Source organism: Podarcis erhardii (assembly GCF_964252035.2).
Source record: "Podarcis erhardii genome assembly, chromosome: 7".
NCBI lineage: Eukaryota > Metazoa > Chordata > Lepidosauria > Squamata > Lacertidae > Podarcis > Podarcis erhardii.
The window spans coordinates 31199714-31222315 of record NC_138511.1 but is presented as its reverse complement, the minus strand read 5'-3'; the positions used below and the strand labels follow the sequence as shown (position 1 = coordinate 31222315).

Here is a 22602-nt window from a genome sequence, read left to right as displayed (position 1 = left end):
CAACTCTGGGGAACAATTTCTCATCTGGACTGTTTCGGTGGCAAAAACCATGTCTTATGAAGGTAAAAAACCCACAAAGAACTAATTTCAGTGTGTCATGCCCAGATGCAAGTTGGTGTTCCCTCCGAATCTGGGGAAGGAAACACAGGAATTTAACCAAGTAACAGGCGTGGGCTTCTGGGAGTGTTGAAAACAAGTCACACACACCCAAGTTAAAGGACTGTTATTGCCAAATCCATAGCATGGCTCTTTTAGTAATTTTGAGAGGAAAGAAGCTTCATTCCAACTTGATACACTGATTAAAAACCACAAAGTACAGATTTTACAACTTATTGCAGGAGGTGCACAAGACTCAGGCCAGTTATCAGCCCCTGCAAAGTGTTGAGACAGTCTCCTGCTTCCAACTATGAAGATGGAAAAAGTCATAGGGACAAAGCACCTGTTCTTGCAACCAATACAGATGTTGTTTCTTTACATTTTTATCTTTCTGCAATGGTTCTTTGGTTGCCTCCAACTCTAGTTTAATTCTGTCCTTTCTCAGCCTTCAAAAGACAATGATCTATGTATATTATGTCTTTTTCTTTGGGGGGGTGTCCAAAGAAACACCCAATCCAAAATTAAAGCCCTTTTTGGGCTACCTGGTCTCCATCTTAGCCGTGCCTTTGAAGTATCTCAGTAGAGATTGACTTTATCAAATGTTAAAAGTACCTTTACCCGCCCCGCCCCCCCCAAACCCCAAAACACCACAAGGGACCTTCAAGCATTGTACAAAGATGAGTTCAGCAGCCTAACCGTCATCAGACTCTGCATGAGAATAGAGTTTGCTGAGTTTTTCAAACTTCGGCCCCCACTCTTTCATATCCCCGTAGGCTGTATCTTCCTCCCATCCACCGGAGCCCAGGGAACTTAGGCTGCTGGCTTCTGAACACTCTCCTTCCGTGTAAAAGACTTGCAAGGAATCGCAGGGCAGGGCGTGGTGCAGCTGGTCCATGTTTCTAACCACCCCTGAAAGGTAGCATCCAAAGTCGATGCTTGAGAAGGAGGAGCCCAGTCCTGTGGAAAGGGCTTCCAGCTGCTCCTTTGGACTGGCTGGGAGGTCGCAGCTCACAGGACTCTGCAGCTCTGCCCACTTTCCTTTCTTCTTGTAAAGGGAGTAGGCTGGGCTGGTTTGAAGGGACATCTGGAGCTCCGCCATGTTGTAAGCATCCTGCAGGAGGAAGACATCAACAGCAGCGTCGGACATTTAAGTCACATGCACCCAGCCACAAACTTATGGATTCATTCTCTGTTCCTGGAAAGGTGTTACAACATGGGGTGAGGGAAGATGCATGCTGGCCTCAGCCCCAGTGACCATCCTGCACACCGGCCCCATTTGCTGCACCCTCAAGCTTCTTCTATGGGACGCAGGTGGCGCTGTGGTCTAAACCACTGAGCCTAGGGCTTGCCGATCAGAAGGTCAGCGGTTTGAATCCCTGTGACAGGGTAAGCTCCCGTTGCTCGGTCCCTGCTCCTGCCAACTTAGCAGTTTGAAAGCACGTCAAAGTGCAAGTAGATAAATAGGTACCGCTCTGGCGGGAAGGTAAACGGTGTTCTGTGCGCTGCTCTGGTTCGCCAGAAGCTGCTTAGTCATGCTGGCCACATGACCTGGAAGCTGTCTGCGGACAAACGCTGGCTCCCTCGGCCACTAAAGCGAGATGAGCGCTGCAACCCCAGAGTCGTCCACGACTGGACCTAATGGTCACGGGTACCTTTACCTTTACAAGCTTCTTGCAGTGAGTGGGGAAGGAGCCTTTGATTGTTAAACCACTCTGGGAACTGTAGCTCTGTGTGGGGAAGAGCCGGTCTGCTAACAATCCTCAGCAGCCTTAAGAAACTGTATTTCCTGGGGTTCTTTGAGGGAAGCCATGACTGTTTCTTCGGAGCAAAGATTTTAGCTTCTGTGGCATTGGACATAGATGGTCTCTCTGCCTCTCTAGATAATGCAAGGGAGTTCCCTGCACTTGCAAGAGTTTCATCACAGGCAGCAACGCAGTATGGATGTGGAGATCCACTCTGCGTCGTAGAAACAAACTACCCTTGAATCATTTGGGCTCGTCTTGCTACTTTCTGAAAGGAGCAGATACCAAGCTCCTGACATGTCAGATAAACAATGCCTGCTTCCTCAAGATAGATCCCCTGCTCTGGTAAACCTATTTTTCCCCTTTACAATTTGCAGAGGGAGTTAATCTTATTAAACACTAATAGGATTTGTATACTTAGCTCGCTGTGTGCCACCTTGAAGATAAATATCCATTTAAAGTGTTTAAAACATGTTCACGGAAATTTATCAAAACCTTCAACTTTCTTTTTTCCCTCCGTTTTTTAATGAGGAAATTTGCATTCCGCTAGTAGGAAATACCAAGTGTAAAATTCAAACTAAACTCGTACATTCTTTTTTTTTTTTTTTGTGGGGCAGAATCCTACTCTGGGTGCAGAATTTGCACAGACGTCATCCTAGGACACAGTCCTTCTAGGACAGGGGTAGGGAGCATTTTTCAGCCCAAGGGCCACATTCCCTTCTAGGCAATGTTTTGAGGGCCACATTCCAGAAGTGGGCAGGGCTAGAGGCAAAAGTGGGTGGAGCAATAAATGCATATTTTACCATTGTGTAATAAGTTAGTTTCTACACATGCTCATGCACATACAACCGACCCACCCCTCTTCTGTTCTCCACCTAAGAGGGAGTATAGGAGTTCAAGGATACATCCCAGTCAAGCAAAAATGGAAGAAAAGCAACGAGGGTTGTGCATCCTGTTCTCAACATGGCCCACCAGATGCCCAAGGGGAGCCTAACAAGCAAGATTTGCAAGCTTTAACCTTTTACCTGTACTATGATCCCGACTGAAATTTGGGCGGTTGGGGCAAAGGGTCCATGTCTACTCTTGGCACCATGGGGAGGAGGGGCAGTTAAAGTCCTCCCCTCCACCATCAGTGTCCCAACCTGTCTCCCACATTAGCTAGTAAAAGAAAACTGAGCTGCACAGCACCCAACGACATCCTGCGTAAGACAGAAGAGGAGCTTCCTCTTCTGAGACGGTGCTTATCACCAGCAATTGTTATAAGTCCATTTAACATTCCTAATAATAATAATAGTGACAGCCATAATAAAAACAAGAGTACGAATTCAGGTAGGTAGCCATGTTGGTCTGCCGCAGTCAAAATATATAAAAAAGTAAAAAAAAAATGTCCAGTAGCACCTTAGAGACCAAGTAAGTTTGTTCTTGGTATAAGCTTTCGTGTGCATGGTGTCTGAAGAAGTGTGCATGCACACGAAAGCTTATACCCAGAATAAACTTACTTGGTCTCTAAGGTGCTACTGGACAATTTTTTTACTTTTTTATATATTTTGAAGAGTATGAATATTATTATTATTTAAGCATATTTCCTGGCCTTCCACCCAAAGGTATTATAGTGGTACCTCGGTTCTCGGACTTAATCCCTGCCGGAAGTCTGTTCGACTCATGAAACCATTTGAAAACCAAGGTGCGGCTTCCAATTGGCTGCAGGAGCTTCCTACACTCAAGCGGAAGCCGCACCGAAAGTTCAGCTTCTGAAAAACGTTTGCAAACCAGAACACTTCCAGGTTCGCGGTGTTCGGGAGCCGATCTGTTCGTCAACTAAGCCGTTTGAGAACCAAGGTTCCACGGTATTAAAAAAACACTGATTTGCCTTCCAAAACCTGCTCCCTTCCTCATGATTAACTGGGTCATCTTTTTGTCAGATTGATTAAAAAGTTGCAGGTCTAATTGACATCGGTGTGTGTGGGCAGGTAAGCAAACAAGAATGTTTGCAGCTCACTGACTTCTCTGGACTTTTTATACTATGTTTTCTCCCAGGCAGTTTTAGTGAAATGTCTCTGGTTCAGATGATTTGGAGACTGATGCTGTAATACATTTGCAGTGCAGGTCTACACACAGTCTACTCAAAAGTAAGTTCCACTGAATTCTATGGGGCTTACTCACAGGCAAGTTGGCACAGGATTGCAGCCTTATCTGAGGCAATACTAAGATAGCAACATTCACTGAGCATTTCTACAAAACGTTGCAAGGACTTGCAATCAGGACAGAGTAAATGTTAGGTCTGGTGGGGTGGAGGGGAGATATATGCCCCATTTGCTAAAACTGAAATGTGCTTTTCTGAGTGCCAGGAGGGAGAGAAGATAATATTAAACAATTTTGGACAAAATCCTATGGGTCTCCAGCAGGGGCCATGGGACAGGAGTGGATCTCGACCTCCGGTCTGCAGAGAGGGAGGTCTGTCCTTTGAGTCATTATAACCACAGACATCTTTGCAGCCACTTCCACTCTGCTATCATTGTTCCAACAATGCAAGGGAGAAAAATGGGGCATGCTAGGAGACCTTTGATCCACAGGATCCAAAGGCCATTTACAGAATTTTAGAGTTGGAAGGGACTCCCTCCCACAGGTTATTTAGTCCAAGCCCTAAAGCATCCTCCAACCTCTGCCTAAAAACCTCCAACCAAGGAGAGTCCACCCCCACCAGTATGGGAAAACTACACTAGTCCCTGGAACTGGCCTAGTGAATCCCCTTCCCTTAGGAAGAAAAACCACCACACGTGTGCACAAAAATTAACTGGGGGGGGGGGGGGAGCTGCCCCCTACACAACTTCTGCCTCTCTCCTCCCCATTATGGCCATCTGTCTGGGATGCCGTAGGTACACTGAGATAGGGTTGGACTTCATGGCCTTCACAGTCCCTTCAAAGTCTAGGCTGTACTATCAAAGCAAAGCCAGCAATGGTTTTTCCTCCAGTGTAAGTTTCCTTGCACACGTCAGATCAACCGTCAGAGAAAGAGCCTTACTTGATCCTGCTCCCCACCCCCTTCCTCGTTGTAGTTGAGGATGTTCTCTCGAATGTCCTCCAAGTCATCGTGGCAGGTGGTGACGTGGTAAACTCCTCCGTTCATGCTTTTGTGGCTCTTCCACCGAGTCCACAGGAAGACACCGCTGAGCAGAACTGGGTGAGAAAGCGAAGAGCATTTATTTAGAAACCAAGGCCAAATGCACCATTAAAAAGGAGAACTTTGAGAGTTAGGACTTAATGCGCTGGAAGGTCGCCACATCTGAAATATCCCTGAAACCACCACCCTCTGCCACGTCACCTTTGAAAGTGACTCACATGGAGGGTGCAACATTTAAACCCCAGTTCAAGTTTGTCCAGAAACTACTTTGTCTCAGGCTAACAGACCCAATCCCTGCTCTCAAACAAGCACCACCTCAGTAATCCTACCAAAGCCAATGGGATTCTGCTGATTTATGCGTGCACAGATTCAGAACTTTAAGTAGACAATCCAATAAGTGCAGCTAGTTTTAGCAGGGACTTAGCTCTACTTTTGATTTATTGCTATTAATAAAAGTAAATCAGTCAGAAGGTGAGTAATAGCCAGAGGAGGGGTGCATCAGCAGCAACAGCAGCAGCAGCTAAGCACCCACATTTGGCCTGCAAGCCCAGGAATGCTAATTTGGATGAGCATCCCATGAAGTGAGTGCACTTAGAGCTAAATATATGTAGGGCTGTATTATTAAAGACCAGCATGGATTCAAGAGTGATTGAGTTTAAAAACTAACTGGTGGCACAGAGGATTGCTAGATGCATCTAGGTACATTATCTCACACCTTCAATCCCTCTTGGTTAAAATAGGAATAATAACAGCCTACCTTGTAATGTTTGTCACTGAGGGTGAATAACATGAAGATTACAAAGCACTTTGCACTCTCAAAGTGCTACTATGCAGATGACAGACAATGCAAATGGTGAAAAACAACTCATGACAAGTCCATAAAAGCCATCTCTGCTGGACATGATAGCAGCAGCCCATCTGATCTTGTATCGTCCTTGTGGCGGCAAAGCCTTGTCCAAACAGGAGAGATGCATCAGGGAGGAGGAGGAAGGAAAGAATGGAGGTCAGTGGGGAGGGTCAATGTCAATGCCAGCAGTTCCTACACAGGTTGGCAGCAGCCACTGTGCAACCTCCACCTTCACCTCCAATGTGATGTGAGCCTTCAAAACAATGCCTGCTCATAGGAAAGCCCGACCCAATGTAATTTTTCTCACCCAAGGAGGATCACAAGAATGAGACCTCCATGTGATTGGGTGTCCTTGTGCAGTGCCCAGCTAATGCCCTGTGGAGAGAAGACCCTATGAACCTGGAAGAAAGGGTACTACATCAGACAACAGATCCATCGGATTCAGTCTTGTCTACAGTGGCTTAGCTCATATATAACACGAACCTATGGTTTGTTAAACTATGGTTATGGAGGAATCCTGCCCAACTGATTATCTATGGTTGGTTTACTGCCAGCCATAGTTTATTGTTGCCTCACAAACCTTGCTTTGTTTTAACTATGGCTTGATACTCCTCCCGCCCACCAATTCACCTAATCCTGTTCATGGTCATCCTTCTTTCTCCTGCTTGCATTCCAGATGTTAGTCTGGATTCAACCTTGCATGCTGAAAGTTGAAACTGTCCACTGTTGGGGCATGTGGTAAATCCAAACCCTATCGATGCACATTTACCGGGGGGAGGGAGCCCCATTGAATACAGTGGGTCTTACTTCTGAGTAAACATGTAATACACAAAATGAAGAACAGTCTATGGAACAAACAACAATGAAAATGAATGGAAGTGATGAACAGGACATAGACAAAGAGGCACATGACACATTTTTATTAGAAAAAAATATATATTCAGGCACAGGGTTTGTTTGCTTTTTCTTAACTATGCGACTCCTCTCACATACTTGAATTGAAATTTACATTCTGGCAATCCAGAGTATACTATGACAAAGGTGACTGGTGTGTGTTCTCTAAGGCTAAAGAATGCAAGATGCCCTTGATGCAATTAGAAATTAAAATTACAGAGCAGGGAAGGGTAATTCAAATCCTGGTGGAGAGAGCAGGAGGGCTTTGGCTCCGCTATAGTCCTGACCTGGACTGGGGGCCCTACCACCGCACCCACTGCCACCTGCCATTTGCTTTGAAAGACTAGTTCCCATTCCCCATGCAAGGGGAGCTTTTACTCAAATAGCACCCCCCCCTCAAAAAAACTGGACCAGAACCACAGCAGCAGGCAAAAAGGGTAACACCCCTACCCAGTCTGCCAGGTTCCCAAACCACACTGGGCTCTATTTCTTTAAAATTGCCACTCATGCAATTGCTAACTGAGTGCAATGGTAATCTCACGTTTTAACATTCAGTGATTATTAAAACAAAAAGCACCCCTTTGTTCGCAGGACATTCTTATGATTCTCAGACTGCAAGACTGATAGTGATTGAAAATATACAGCGTCTGAAACTGGAGCCCACTACTATGACCCTGTGTTGCATCCTGATTCTGAGATAAACACATTTGGAAAAGAAATGGCCTGAATAAAACATGCTCTTTGCCAGTTCAGAAGAGCCTACAAAATGCCATTTTTACCACCCCACAGCAACCATCAAGGGTACTAAAAACAGCAGACAAAGGTGGCCTGTAAACAGAGCCACGTACACACAAAGAGCCCTAGCCCAGTTTCAAGAGTATTTAACTGACCCAGCCATGTCCCCCAAGGAGAGGATTTGGCTTCAATCTCCTGTTCCCAGCACAAAAGGAGGCCTTTTCTCACTACAAAGAAATAAACCTCTTTGTGAAAAAGAGAAATATCATGCTGGATGTAAGCTCCGCTTCTTCCAAAATGCTTTCATTCTTGTATTCCGAATACACAATTCTCAGAGGAGCAACTCCTCTTGTAACTGCCTGTCAGAAAGCGCCACTGGATGAAAGTGTTACATCCAGAAGCCAGCTTCAATGTGCATCAAAGTCAATGGAAGCTTACATTGAACCGTCATAAACAAGCTTTATCAGAGAAGAGCCTATCAGCACACTAAGGCTGCAGCAGCTGTGAGCGATATTTAACACTGTCCCAAGCACACCTTTTCTGCCTCCTGTTGCACAGCATGGGGGCACGTTCTCCCCAAACCCAATTACAGCACAACGTGGCCTCATGGAAACACGGGGCTTAAACTTCAGAGCAGAAATGCTTTCCATCTGCTACCAGTTCCCTTGTTTTCCTACAGAGCAGAGGTTCCCCACAGTTCGGGAAAGTAATTCTGACCTAGTTACAAATACCTGTTGTCCCGTGTTTGCATGGCAAATATATTCATGCATTGGAAATTCAAAAATGCTAAAATGTGAGTGACAGCAAACAAACAAACAGCAGCAAAAAAGAGGAAGCAATTACTTTTCCAAGTAGCTGCAATTTCACGAGGATGACTTCAAAAGAGCCCTGGGCAAAGACGTGAGATTAGGGAAGAGTTTTCGCTGCAGAAGGAAAGCGCAATTTAGCAGAAACTTCCCGTGTCGTGATGCGGGATTTCAGGAGGCGGTTCTGCATTAACCAAGACTGTAAATGTGGACTGACGCTCTGACCTCAGGTGCTTCACCTGGGGCTTTTAAGATACAAACCACCTAACCAGACTCATCATTTCCTTGGCAGCAGGGCTGTCTCAATCAGTGATCCAATTGACAGAGCACTAGTTTTGGAGCCAGGAATCCTAGATGTGACTATCACCCTCCGCCATGAGCTCAGGCCCACCTTTGCAGAATGAGAAGAACAGTAGTGAATCCCACGGGGTTCTTGTTGAGATGAACAAGATTGCAAAAGCACTTTGCAAATTTGAAGGTGCTGTGTGCCATAGCAAGTAACAACGATAACAGACTCAATGTAAACAATTGCATAATAATAAAATAAATATATATAAATAAAACGGGGGGCATCGTTGGACATTGGCTGGGAAATCGGTTTCATGTTGCACTGCACCCTAGGAAACACACCTCCCTGAACCACTCAGCTTAAATGGCTTTATAAAAGGGGTGCAGACAAATTTATGAATGATTCATCTATAAACGGCTATTGTCCATGACAGTTAAAGAGCATGTTGCTGATTACCAGTTGCTTGGGGGGGGCAGGGCAACAGAGGAAGCTGCCTTATACAGAATCAAACCCTCGGTCCATCCAGCTCAATACTATTGACACCAACTAGCAGTGCGTCTCCAGGATTTCTGAGGAGGAGGGTCTCTCTCCCAGACCTGCCTGGAGATGCCACTGGGCATTCCACCTGGGACCTTCTGCATGCAAAGCAGATTCTCTGCACTGAGCCAGGACCCTTCTACTTGTGGTCTTCAAGTCTGGCTTGTGAGCTTCCTGGAAGCATCTGGTTGGCAAGTCTGGGAACCAGGATGCTAGACTAGATAAATCTTTGGACCTTTTTGAGCTGGGTTTTTTTTTTCTTAAAGCAGCAACATCTAAGGCCTAAGAAATGGACACTTTCCATCACCAGACCCTTCATCAAGACTCTCCCTGCCAGAAGGAAGAGCCAGGGTCTGCAAACAATCCGGCTGCCAGTGCAAGAAGATGCACTGTGTCCCCCCTGAGGCTAACACACCTTGTCCTCCCTGGCCATGGGACATGTCTGAGAGCAGAAATTCTCCTCTGTGCTCTCCATGGAGCAGCAGCTTAGACAGCCATGCTACCAGCAGCAGCAACACAGAACACCAGGAGGAAGCAGCACATTTGCGATCATCACCATCGCCAATACCCCAAGCCTTTAAAAGCCATCGCTGGCTTTTGAAAGAACCTCATTATCATGTTATTATGGGTATCTTTACACTCACTGTCAGCCACTATAGAAGCCTGTTCTTAAGAGAGCAAAGCAGAATGTCAACGTCATAATCTTCATTTCCCCTTTGTCCCTTCTGAGCCAGTTTTCAGCAATGGAATGTCGAAGCAAGAACAGAATGGAAAAGATGAGAAGGACCTTTCCCAGGGATGAGTCAAATAAAGATGCAGATGAAACTGGAAAGGAATGTCTTTGATGATGATGATGATGATGATGGGCCAGAGAGAATGAAGGACAAGACAGTGAAGGCATCATCCAGTGGGCGTCTTCACAACTAGCCGGCATGGCGAGCATCCAGAGCAGCACAGAAGGCGGCTTATGGTTCATTACCAAAGGTAGTACAAGATGTAGTTGCCGTAACTACCTAGTAGGGCCAGGAAGCAAATGCAGATGGCAAACATGGAGCTGAAGCTCAGCCCGGCGTCTTTGTGGAAGATGGCTAGTGTGATTTCACAGTTGCGGCCGGAGTAGCCGTCGGGGCAGTGGCACCGGAACTTGCTTGCCGACTGGGAGATGCAGGTGCCAAAGTTACAGGGCCTCTGAGCGCATGCCGTGTAAACACAGTGCCGGCCGGTGATGTTCTCCACCAACATGTGTCCTGGAGGGCAGCTGGAAAGACACAGAAGGCAAATCAAACTCCTTGGCATTAACTTCGCTGCTGGCCCAAGCAAAGCTCCAGGGTGCCGCAATCCAGATTAATTTCACACCCTCATTTCAGCTTCAGTAGGAGCCAGTTCCAATGTAATGAAATTTGCTCACAGATGATCCTCTTGAGCTGGATTCCTGGAATGGGCCCAGTTCACAGGACTGCATTCCAGCAATGTTTACTGGGTGGTAAGGGGGGGATATTTTTTTTAAAAAAAACTCCCCAAATGCAGAAAGTAGCACCCTAAAAACTAATGGATTTATCCTGGCATGTTTTTGCAAATCAAGAGACCACTTCATCAGATGCCTCAGAACTTGTGTGTATCAAACTTGTGCAACAATGGAGACGATCCAATTTGAAAGTGGGAGTAAAAGATGAATGAAGGAACCCTAAAAGCTGTTGCGAAAAACATGGAGATCAATCAAATGCCAGTCATCAGGAGCATGCTTGAAAATCCCCCGTTTTGCAGCCCCAGAGTAACAGAAGAAGGTATAGTGCCCCTCCCCCATTCTCTCTGGAGGAGCCTTGGGAGCAGCACATCAAAAAGCACAAGGGGCTACTGCTCAAATAATATTTAGCCCTTCCCACCAAATATGAGGGGTTTCTGTTCAAGTCCTAGACGGGCAGGCTGCTCCCACTATCTGATTTCACTGAGGGGGATTTGTTACCTGCACTCATGCATCATCCACAAGTCAATGCAGATGAATTGCTGGCTGCAGGGATTGCTCTTGCAAGCTTCGGAAAGGCAGCCTTTTCTCACTCCTTGGGCACTCAGCACAAGCTCCTTAGGGTAAGAATCTAGAGGTAGCCTGTAGTTATTGAATCTGACATCCTTCATGCATCCTAAGGCAAAATACAAAACAGACTTGATGTGGAAAGCTCTTGATCAAGAGCTATTTTTGAAAGAGATGTCGCAGCACTGTAAGGCCGAGTTATGTGCTACGTTTAACAACAGGCTGAAGCCGGAGAAGTTGAGATGCAGGTCAGATCCCACCTACCCAACCCCTTCTGGGCCACAGAACTGCATTGCAAAATCGGGAGAAGTGCAAATTTCGGAGGATGGCCGTGCTTTGGTTTGAATATTGTTTTGGAATGTGCAATTAATAAGGTCGATTCACATTAAAATGCGAACTGAACTGGATTTCTCCATCCATCTACTTGGAGAATGTTGTTGGGACACACAAATGTAAGGGGAGTCTGTTGGATCAGGCTAACGGAATATCATGGGTGCTAACCAACAGGTGGCCTTCCCAATAAGCTCTTCAACCTCCCAGGGCTACCATTCCACAAACCTGCCAACCTGGGTTTCTGGCATTCCCACCAGAGAAAAATACACTTTTGTTCAGAGCAAAACAGGGGTGCTATCATTCTACATTTATCTTCCCGCCTCCCTCAGTTTCCACAAGGTATTCACTAGCTAAGATTCCACAGAATGAAAAGTTAAAATAACCAGAAGCTGGGTGGGAAACTGTCACCTTAAGTCTCTTCATTCCTTTTAAATCCTCCAGCTCCGGAGCCGTGCAGAAATAACAAAAGCAAGAGCAACGGATGCAAAATGCTAACACAAAAGCATTGTGAGCACTGCTCCATTGCCGGCTCATAGCTCTTTTAATAGCTAAGTCCCCGTGATGGACAGTTATCCAAGATAACAGGCAGGCTTCTTTTTACCTTGGAAACTGCTGCTCTGATTGACAGGGTATGTGTTGCCAACCACCAAGCTGTTGGGATCAATTATGATCTCTTTGTAGGCGCCGGCTGCCTTCAGGATTTCTCTCTTCCCGCCTCCTCCATCCAGGCGAAGAATGAACTCGTTCTCATTTCTCTCCAGGGAAACGTGATGCCACTCTCCATTATCCACTTGGTAGGAGGGGAGGCTCACCGCAGCCGCTCCATCTCCCAGGTTGTAAGACACTGCTAAGAACCCCTGGACCACCTTGCAGAAATCCAGGAATCGGTGTCAATCATTTTGTTTTATTTTTTTATTTTTTTTCATGCAATACAATAAGGCCCTGGGTAATTCTGAAGAAGAGAGCAAGGGCAGGGGAAACAACTCCACAAATTAAACGACTGTGTGTGTTGCACATCTGCAAACCCAGAATCAGTCTAGAGAGCTCCCATTCCTTTCTCGTGATGAGTTCAGTGGGATGATCTCCCCGCAGGGTTGACATTGCATTCTTATAGCATGTTATTGTATAATGTGAGTTGACTAGGAAACACACACAAAACACTAAAGGTTCATTTATTTCTTGCAAGGATAGGGAGCCTGTTTTAGGGGACGGGGGGCAGATGTTTTCTGGACTGGCAGATGTGTTTTCTTTTGATAGGGTTTCCCAACCCCTTTACATTTTGTGTAACTGCTTTTAAGCTAGCCATTCAGCAGAGTCATATTCAATAAAAATAACAGCAGTAGCTGCAGTTGTGCAGTCACATGAAAGCATGGAGGATTCCCAAACTGATGGCATCAGCAGAGGATTTTGAACACCAAGAACTCAGCTAAATTGGAAGGAGGGATTTAAAATGCATTATAACACTGTGACACCAGATGGTGCAATAGAGTTTGATCCTTCGGCAACATGATTTCCCATTATGAGTTTTACATGTTTTCCTGAAACTTTTTTTGATGTGCATAGATCCAGCCCAAATGTCTAAGAATGTGAACTACTTAGACATTCTGCAAATTTGCAGTTAAAATACACATCTTCTTGAAAATTCAATTTGTTGCCTGGACAAAGTACATTGACCAAGCAGTGCCTAGACATATGGTTCATTCGCCAACCCCTTCTTGAGTAATAATTTCCAGAGAAGTAGCCATGTTCATCTGCTGCAGTAAAGGCAACAAGGAGTCTTACAGTATCTTAAAGAAAAACAAAGCTTAATATTATGATATATGCATTAGTCTTTAAGGTGCTACAAGATTCTTTGTTGGTTTTCTACCTAATTTAAACTATCTTCATGTGTACCTACTCCAACATCACTTGGAGACTATGTAGGTTGACCACACATTGTACAAAAAGACCCCTGTTCATGCTATCAATTTGAGCATATTCTCCGTGCCTTCCCAGGAATGTTGTATATTCAGCAGTGTTTACACACACACCTCACTAAATAAATGTGAATCACTGTAAATATTCTCACTCGCTCTACAAGTAACTACAGCTGAAGTCTAGGGAACGGTTTCAGTGATGTCCTCCTCTTGCTTGGGTTCACTTATATTTTTCTGCAAAATAGGACAGTCAAAACAGCTACCAAAAATGTCCCCTCATTCTCAGAAGCCCTGCACCACTGCATCAAACCATCATTTACTAGCAGAGCATGCAGAGGGGAGACCATCCAAATTATTCCATTAATGAGATAGTCACCTAAACCGCAGTGCTCATTATACAGGAATGAACTTTCCAATATCAGCAGAGGGAGCACAGAGTGTATTAGAATAATTTGATAGTTCCACTGACTGAGGACCAGTTCATATTGGCTACGTTCAGGTATCAAGATAAACTGTGCTTTAACACCATGAAAACAAGTCTTGGGCACCCCCTCCTCACCCCAGCCTTGGCCATGAGGAGTTGGGAAGCATTTGTTGCTGAGTCTGATTGACCTCAGCTTAGCATTCCATTTGAATCCTACAACGTGGTTAACCTTAATGATGGTTTGTTAAAACTTTTATCATCCATGGTTTGAAGCTGGAGTCTTTCAAGCAAATCATAGCTAAGAGTAAACCCATTTATCATACGTTTAATCACAGAATGCCACAGTAAATAAAAAAAAAAATGAAAGTAGAAGCTTTCTAAACCATCATGACCATGCCAGAGTAGAGTGGTGAACGTATGACAGCCTGATACTCATCTTTGTTCATTCCTATGACAACAAACCATGGTGCTTCATGACATCTGAATACAGCTGCTCTCAATTTCCTCAACATAAGTTTTGTACACAGGTACAAGATTGTATGAAGAAAGTCTATCTGGAACAAGTCTATACATGCCAAGGGGTAGCAGCCCATCCCTATAATCACAGCTGCTGAGTAAAAAAGACATCTTCAGCTACGGAAACGTCTGCTGGTCCCCACCACCTTTATGGACCGGTTGACACTAACACTTCCTCATAAGATGGCAAACCAGCTTGCAGGAATTTAGGTGTCCATTGGCCCTAAGGTTTGATAATGAGGACTCTACGGTACTTTAGAAACCATAGCAATTTCTATAAATTCACGTTATACGGAACAGTATGGCTGTTCTGAATTTCTCTAGAAAGGAGTCTGTGGAAACGGAAAAATCAAGGGCACAGGTGGATTCTAAAGCAAGAAAGATGAGCACACTGCATCAGGAGAGAGACCTTTTCCATCTATGGCTCGCTGGTTCAGAAGAGAATTAACTCTGAACTGACATTGACCATCACTCCTCATTTACCTGCAGGGTGATGTGTTCATCCTTGTTGCGGGAAGACATGCTCAGGATGATACCGTTGGGCTCTCGCATCCTTATCATGGCATCTGCTACTGTTCTGCGGGCAGGTATGGAGAAGGGAAGCTGATAGCATATGTGACTCCCAGGCCCAAATGAAGATTCTTCAGCAGCTGGAAGAATTGGGGAAGGAAAAGTGTGTTCTTATACACACACACACACAAACAGAAAGGTGCTTGCATATATATAGATATAAATATATATACATACATACATACACACCATTCACAATGGAAAATGGGACCCTGAAGTATATCACTAAAAGACTTATCAGCATTACATATTAAGTTCAGACTTGTAATTGGGGAGTAGCCTGGTTGTCTGCAGCAAGCAAAAACAGCCTCTAGCTAAACAGGCACAGCGTTATGGCCACTGCATGAGAGCTGCTCCAAGAAAACCACACAGAGAAAAAACTCAGAGTGCCCAGGCAGTAAAGAAAGTAAGTGGTCTCACCAGGTTCCAAAATCTCAGTTAAGAACATGCCCACTGTCACAGCCAGTGGGCTCCTAGGGTTGAGAGAAGTCATAGTCCAGCAGCATAAAGGTAAAGGGTAAAGGGACCCCTGAGCGTTAGGTCCAGTCGTGGCCGACTCTGGGGTTGCGGCGCTCATCTCGCTTTATTGGCCGAGGGAGCCAGCGTACAGCTTCTGGGTCATGTGGCCAGAATGACTAAGCCGCTTCTGGCAAACCAGAGCAGCGCACGGAAACGCCGTTTACCTTCCCGCTGGAGTGGTACCCATTTATCTACTTGCACTTTGACATGCTTTTGAACTGCTAGGTTGGCAGGAGCAGGGACCGAGCAACGGGAGCTCACCCCGTCGCAGGGATTCGAACCGCCGACCTTCAGATCGGCAAGCCCTAGGCTTTGTGGATTAACCTACAGGGCCACCCGCGTCCAGCAGCATATGGAGGACCAAAAGCTTCCCGCCCCAATTTTAACCATGGCTCATGGTGGCCAATCATAATGCCTAACCATGGTGACGGGAGTATAGTGTGAAGGATTGGGGGCAGTGCAGGACATTGTAGGACCCTAGAGTCCCTTTCCCTAGTCAATGGCCATTGTTGTATCAGCTACAGGGAAACCCAGCTGCATTCACTGCAAAACATACACTGCGCTATCCGAACAATGCATGAAGATGACTTCACCTTTGTCACATTTGGAGCCATAGTAACCTGGCAGGCAGTGGCAGGTAAACGAGTCCCACTCGCCAAGGCATTGCCCATGGAGGCCACAGGGAGAGGAGCCCATCTTTTCACAGCTGCCATCTGTCCAGGTGCAGCCAGGAGAACTATTCAGAGACTCCGCTGGAGACTCAAGGTCATACACCTTTAAACAAAAAAGGGAAAAGCATCACGGCTGCTTGCAAAAGGAGGAACTTTGAAATGGACTTCTGGCTTCCCGCCTTCCCAGGAAAATACAACTTCCCTGCATTTTGAACACACTAGCTACCAAATCCCTAGTGTCACAAGTACTATATGTTGTTACAGCCTCTAAAAGAGGGGTGGCAAACCCTTTTGGTTGCAAGAGCAACACTGATGGTCAGGCAACCCTCAGGCCACACACACACACACCAGATATACAGTCTCACATACTTTATCTGCTTGCATGTGCAGTGACTGAACTCGGGTAACCACTTTTACAAAATATATGATACGAGCGACAGCACTATCTGCTAGCGTCTCCTCAAGCTTGCTCCCCACCTTTTCTTGAGCAAGCAAGCAGTCAATCAAACAAAGTGTGTTTTGTTTGTTGGCAGGCAATAATGAGCAGTTGTGTTAAGCAGTGGTAAGAACTTCCAAAAGTTTAAAAGGTTAAAAAGATATTTTTAAGCCTTGGAATAAAGTTTAAAACCTGTGTAGATAAACGCCGAGGACACTGGAGAGGCAGGTATTGGATTCCCTTTGAAGCTGATTTACGATTCTTAGCTCCTCCAGGAATAAAAGAACACCAAAAATAGCCTTGCCCCCAGTGAATTAGATAGCCGCTCAACCAGCGACAGCACTATCACTTATGAAAAACAAACAAACAAACTCCAATGAAACAATTGCCGTATTTTTTGCTCTATAAGACTCCAACTCTAAAATTCTATTTTTCTATGATTCTGCACATGCAATAGAATAGAGGGAAGTGGTGTAGAGAGAAGTGAGGGGCAGATGAGGCTCATCAATCTGGGGAGGTAGCCAATCTAGGAGAAGGAAACCTCTGATCCTAGACCTCTGCTGCCTTGTGGGAGAAGAAAAGGCTAAGAAGTGAACTCCAGAGGGGAGTCCCTAAGGCAGTTGGATGGCACCTTGTACACCTCCTTCCAGCAACTCCTGCAGCCAAGCTGGTGCCAAATGTATCGATCTGCTTTCCTTTGGACCACATCAGTGAGACTGAGAGTGGGGTCTTGTCATCTGGGCAGCCCAGGAGCTCCATGCTCACTGCCCAGGCTTGCACCCTGGGGAGGTCACTTTGGTGCTGTTAACACAGCAGCTTGATTCCCCTACCCCCGCCAGAGGTGCACTCCATTTTCTCTTGAGACGGATGCCAGTGATGCCACTTACGTGAGTGTCCAAAACAAGACTCCGGATACAGCCGGTAAAATGTTTGTGCCGCAACTGGGGGTACGAATATGGAACCGATTCTTTTACTCCGCCCAACTGGAGGACCTGGTTCATATTCAAGTACCTTCAAAACACAGATGTGCTAAATAAGAGATGAATGTTAGTATTATCATGCCACTAAATATACACAGACAATAGCACGGAGTGGGTACACCAAGCACCAGGTTGTTGTTGCTGTTTTTAAAATGCTCCCCAAATAATGGAAGCTGTTATTCCTATTGCAAGGAAATAACTCCCCTGAGTCAAAAGCGTCTTGCAGTCAGAAGGAGTTAACTGATAGCAGGAAAGACATTGCAAATGTGCTCAGTAATTGACGAACATGTTGCGTCTCTATGTTGGAAAAGCGGCAGCATAGCCTGGTCCTATTCGTGTTTATTCAGAACTCGATGAGCATCCCCTTGTTCACTCTAACGGAGAGTAGGGCTTTGTGTGCCATTCCAAGGAAATCAGCACAAAAGCCACAGTGGGGTGCGCATGATCCAAATGAGCACATTCACATCCCTCACAGGTGCTTAAGAAGTAATGCCATCTTCCCCTTCCCTTGCCTGATGACAAGGAAAGTTATCTTTGGGCAGGTAAGGGGGAAACAGAAGGGGCAGCAGCTACAAGTGCCATTTCCCACTTACGTGGATGCTACCAGAACCTGAAGCCACATCTCCCTTTGCAGTATTGTTTCATTCTATTGTTCCTGCTGAAGAGGCCCTCCTATCTCAGCAGGAACAGCATGTGCAGCATCACCTTCTTCCTGGGGAGGAAGGGTGCGGCTTAGAGCCCTCTCCAGCAACAAAGTGCTGATACAGCCACCACCACCGCTGCCTTCCCCCTGCCCTAAGGCAGACTGTCGGGGAGCTCTGGTGCAGGAGAAAGGAGACATAGCAGTGACTTCGCAGGATCAGGGTGAACCTAGCCCTATCTGCCCTGCTGTAATCAGGTGTGTGGTTCATACAAGAGCCCCACTGGATCGGGCCAATAGTTCAGCATCCTGTTCTCACAGCAACCATCTGGATGCCTGTGGAAACCTGCAACCTGGACATGAGCACAAGAGAACTCTCCCCTCTTTTGGCTTCCAGCAACTGGTATTCAGAAGCACTGCTGCCTCTGGTTGTGGAAGCAAAGCATAGTCATCATGGCTAGTAGCCATCAATAGCCCTCTTCTGCTTCTGGGAATTCAGGGAACAGTGCTGCCCTTCACAAGCCCTCCCTCCTGAATGTCTGCAGCTTCACTACACAGAATGGCATCGCCCTGTGCTCCTAGGGGCTTATTTCCAAGTTCACCTGCACAGGATGGCGGTCAAGTAACCTGAAACTGCACAGAATCCAGTAGGGCTCCATGTGCCTAATTCTGCACAGGAAGGATTAAATCTACAGAAGCACCTGTAAATGATTTTAGTGAAGTGATTCAGTGAACCTCTGCCTTCATCTTGACAAGTACTTTTATAGATATAAAGATAAAGACATAGATATTCCAATTTTTGAAAGTAATGTAAAGGCTACCTCCTTGACTGTGGAACAAAGGCCACAACCTCACAGTTTGTTCGGTCTTCGGTCGACAACCATTTTCCTACCCCTTCTATCTCTGACACAACTGCAGCTCCACAGTGATCCACGGTGAATCGAACATCCTGTGCCAAGGGGGGGAAAGAAATGGAAAGAAAATTGAAAGATTCTCATGTGCAGCCTCAGGCTCTTTGAAGATGAAACTGGAAAACGAGACGTAACAGGAGGAAATGAAAATAAAAGCGACAAGCCTACAGAACGTCAACACTTAGCAATAGCCACAGAATCCAGATATAGATATACCGATTGCAGTTGGGCATCCTTCACACTCAGGATGGTTAAGAGCCTGCAGAATCAGGCCAAAGGGGGTCCATCTAGCTCAGTCAGGGGCATCATCTTGGGCCAGTCACTTCCTCTCAGCTTTACCTACCTCACAGGATTGTTGTGAGGATTTTTGAAAAGGCAGGAGGAATAACCCTGCCCTGAGCTCCTAGGAACAAAATTGGGATATAAATGTAGCAAGAGCTGTTCAGCAGTGGAGCAGACTCCCTCGGAAGGTGGTGGACTCTCCTTCATTGGAAGTTTATAAACGGAGGTTGGATGGCTACTGGTCAAGGATACTTTAGTTGGATTCCTGTATTGCACATGGTTGGACTAGATGGTCCTTGGGATCCTTTCCAACTCTACAAGTCTATGAGTCTAAAATAATTATAATAATTCCAATATTTGCAATGTACACCAAGTCTGCATAAATCAATTAAAATAATTTCTGGCTGCGTTAATGGGTTTCTCCATTCTTCCTTTTCTTTCCTGGTGCATTCCTTGTATAAACCAGGAGCCCCCAAATGCATCAGGTGCTGCATAGGCAACTCACCTGCCGGCTGCTTCTCACTTCGAGACGGTGCCACCTTTTGTCTGTGAGGTTCACATAACTCGGCAGGTGCAGTTCCACAGTGCCCAGGCCATGGTTGACTTTCAGCACTGGAGTCCCGCCAGAAAGCTCTATGATGAATGAGAAAGAAAAGTGCAGAGTTGGATTGGGACCCATGATGGCCGTGGGACGGAAGCAAGGAGGCAGTTTGCATTTACTCTAAGCCCCTGAATCAGGGCCAAAATGTTTCACTTGCAGTTGCAAGAACCTTTCTTTTAAGAAATAGTAAATCTGGGATTCCTTCTGTTCCCTTCCTTCTGTGTCCTGTTCCCTTCCAAAACACAACAGGGGCTGCTCCTTGTGAGTAAAAGCTAGATCTTATTCAGATCTTATTCTATCCTTATTCAGGCTCAGCAGAAAGCACAGAGTCCAGAAGTCATGATTCCAAACTCCCGATTAAAATGCCTCCCTCCAAGCTGCTGTTAGACACAGGAGGGAGGCTGAGGCCCTCCCCTACCAGTGTAGAGACTTATAGCACAATCCAAAAACCTAGAAGTAAGTCAGACTGAATTCAATGAGGCTTACTCTCAAGTTAAGGGGGGAGTTAGGATTGCAGGGTTGTTCCCAAATTTGCCTCATCCCATTTGGATGCTCAACACTGCCACTTGTGAGACAACAACTATAATATGAGAGACGGGGGCAACATAAAACATTCCGTCACACCCTACTTACTTCGACTTAGGGTGTGACCAGATTGCTGCTATTTTTAGGGTGGGGTTCAATCACATACAAGCAAATTCAGGTTTCACAAGAACAGAATCATAGAACTGTGTAGAATCGGAAGGGACCCCAACCCCCCTGAAAACATGCCCACAGCTATTCCTGGGTTGCCTCAAACCATCAACTTCTGGTTAACAGCCAGATGCACTGACCCACTGCTCCACAGGAGGTGCTTTTATGGATAGCTGGTTGGGTGGTCTTACCCCCCAAAAGATCAGCCTTCTTTCAACAAACGAAGTGACTGAAGCAACTGAAAGTGCGAGGAAAACGCTTGCTTTCATGCAACATCATCTAACCTTCCTGCAAATACATCCCAGTGAACGCTCATTAAATATAACCAACATCATCTAACATCCCTGCAACCAAACCAGGGTGAATTCTCAATAAACGGGGCATCTGGAAGCACCCTAACAATACTATGAAAAGAAAAGGGAAAGTGACTATAGTTTTCATTCAATCTTCCCCTTCCCAAAAATAGATTTGCTATTTCCACCAAGCCATGTGAAAATAACATGAAGAAGTAAGGCTTCATTAATCATGCAATAACCTGCCTCAAAATAATTTGAAATACTCAAAGCAATAGATGCTTCCTAGTGGGATCTTTTTGACAGAAGGTCTGCTTCATTTTCCCTTTGATGACTTCAACTCAAGAGATGAGCCAGAAGCCACACTCAGAAAGCACTAAAAACACCCATCGCTACATCATTCAGTGGCCCTGCTCGCATGTCACAGTGAACCAGTTACCGTGAACTCAGGAGATTGCTTCCGCTTCGCTTCTCCCCTAACACAAACAGGGAGAATAAACCACATTGCTCATAGATACAGCAGAACTGGGAGTTGCGGTTTGTTTCACTCAAACAAACCATGACCAAGAAGCACCATCATGGTTAGTTTGAAGCAAAACAAATTCCAATCCCCAGGTTGGATGTAACGCTCAGTCAGGGTTCATGGTTTGTTGCGCCCGGTTTTGTTTGGGGAGGAGCCAACTGGGAGCCTTTTGCACATTAACAGCAAACCATTCACTATGGTTTGCCATGATGTGCAAATGCAACCGTGGTCTTTTTTTAAAGGACTGGCGTACCATTAGGGAACATAAGCAGCCCTGCTAAAGTGCATGTGCTAAACATGTACAGATTTGTCACACCACCCCCACCCCCCAAAAATCTGTATCTCATACCAAAGGAACAGTGGCCTGGCTCACATGTCCCAGTAAACCATAATTAAAATAAGCTAAGGTTTAATGTCAACAAGCAGCATTGTGGTGCTGGGACTGCCTTTTGCAATAAAAAGGTACCCAAAGGCATATAAAATCCCTATTTTAGCTTAAAATGTGTACAAATGTGCATTTCAAATTAAAATGTGTGTTTTAGGGTAAGACGCGTAACAAAAAAGAGATTATTTTCTGCCATTCAAAAAAAAAAATCACAGAAAAGTGTGGAAAGAGGAGAGAATAGACCTGGAACATATGGAAATATGACATGGACTGGAACTGGAATCTTCCATCCATGCCTGCTTCTATGGCACAGTACAGCAGTACCTTGGTTTTCGAAAATCAAGGCACAGCTTCCGATTGGCTGCAGGAGCTTACTGCACTCAATTGGAAGCCACGTTGGACGTTCGGCTTCCAAAAAAAGTTCACAAACTGGAACACTAGTCAAGTGTTTGCAGCGTTCAGGAGCCAATTTGTTTGGGAGCCAAGTCATTCAAGTACCAAGGTATCACTGTATACAACATTCATGGCTAACAAATGTGCATTTTTATACTATTTTGTCTGTGGGGGATTTAAATGTGGTTCAGCTCTTCAAAAACAATCCAAGATACTGCCTAGCAACACTTCATCATTATCAAGTAAAACACCTGTCCTTAAATACCTTAAATAATCTCCCAGGTGGCAAAGAATTGCACCCTCTTTTTATATTAGTTTGTTATGGGCATGTATTTTGCTAGAAGAGCTGCAAATTCCATATGTGTTTGCGTGGGCGTGTTGGCAAAGAAGCAGGGGGGAAAACTGTGCTCCTGCTGGGGA

General features: G+C 45.5%; 1 protein-coding gene across 4 annotated transcripts in view; it reads right to left on the bottom strand.

The window, feature by feature from the left end:
- Window positions 1-208: 208 nt before the first annotated feature.
- The window catches only part of LOC309346420 (neural-cadherin-like), a 102156-nt gene continuing 79762 nt past the window's right edge, over window positions 209-22602 (bottom strand). The window contains exons 24-33 of one of the 4 annotated variants that reach the window (XM_081870135.1): window positions 19800-19927; window positions 18923-19050; window positions 17369-17492; window positions 15968-16148; window positions 14769-14935; window positions 12031-12295; window positions 11031-11205; window positions 10081-10325; window positions 4861-5015; window positions 209-1207 (exon numbers count right to left, since the gene is read on the bottom strand). In XM_081870135.1, coding sequence (XP_081726261.1) covers window positions 788-1207; window positions 4861-5015; window positions 10081-10325; window positions 11031-11205; window positions 12031-12295; window positions 14769-14935; window positions 15968-16148; window positions 17369-17492; window positions 18923-19050; window positions 19800-19927 — 1988 coding nt within the window. In that variant the 3' untranslated portion in view covers window positions 209-787. Of the gene's footprint in view, window positions 1208-4860; window positions 5016-6705; window positions 10326-11030; window positions 11206-12030; window positions 12296-14768; window positions 14936-15967; window positions 16149-17368; window positions 17511-18922; window positions 19051-19799; window positions 19928-22602 lie in introns of those variants that run through there. The other 3 variants (XR_014158631.1, XM_081870136.1, XM_081870137.1) reach the window with 3 other exon arrangements.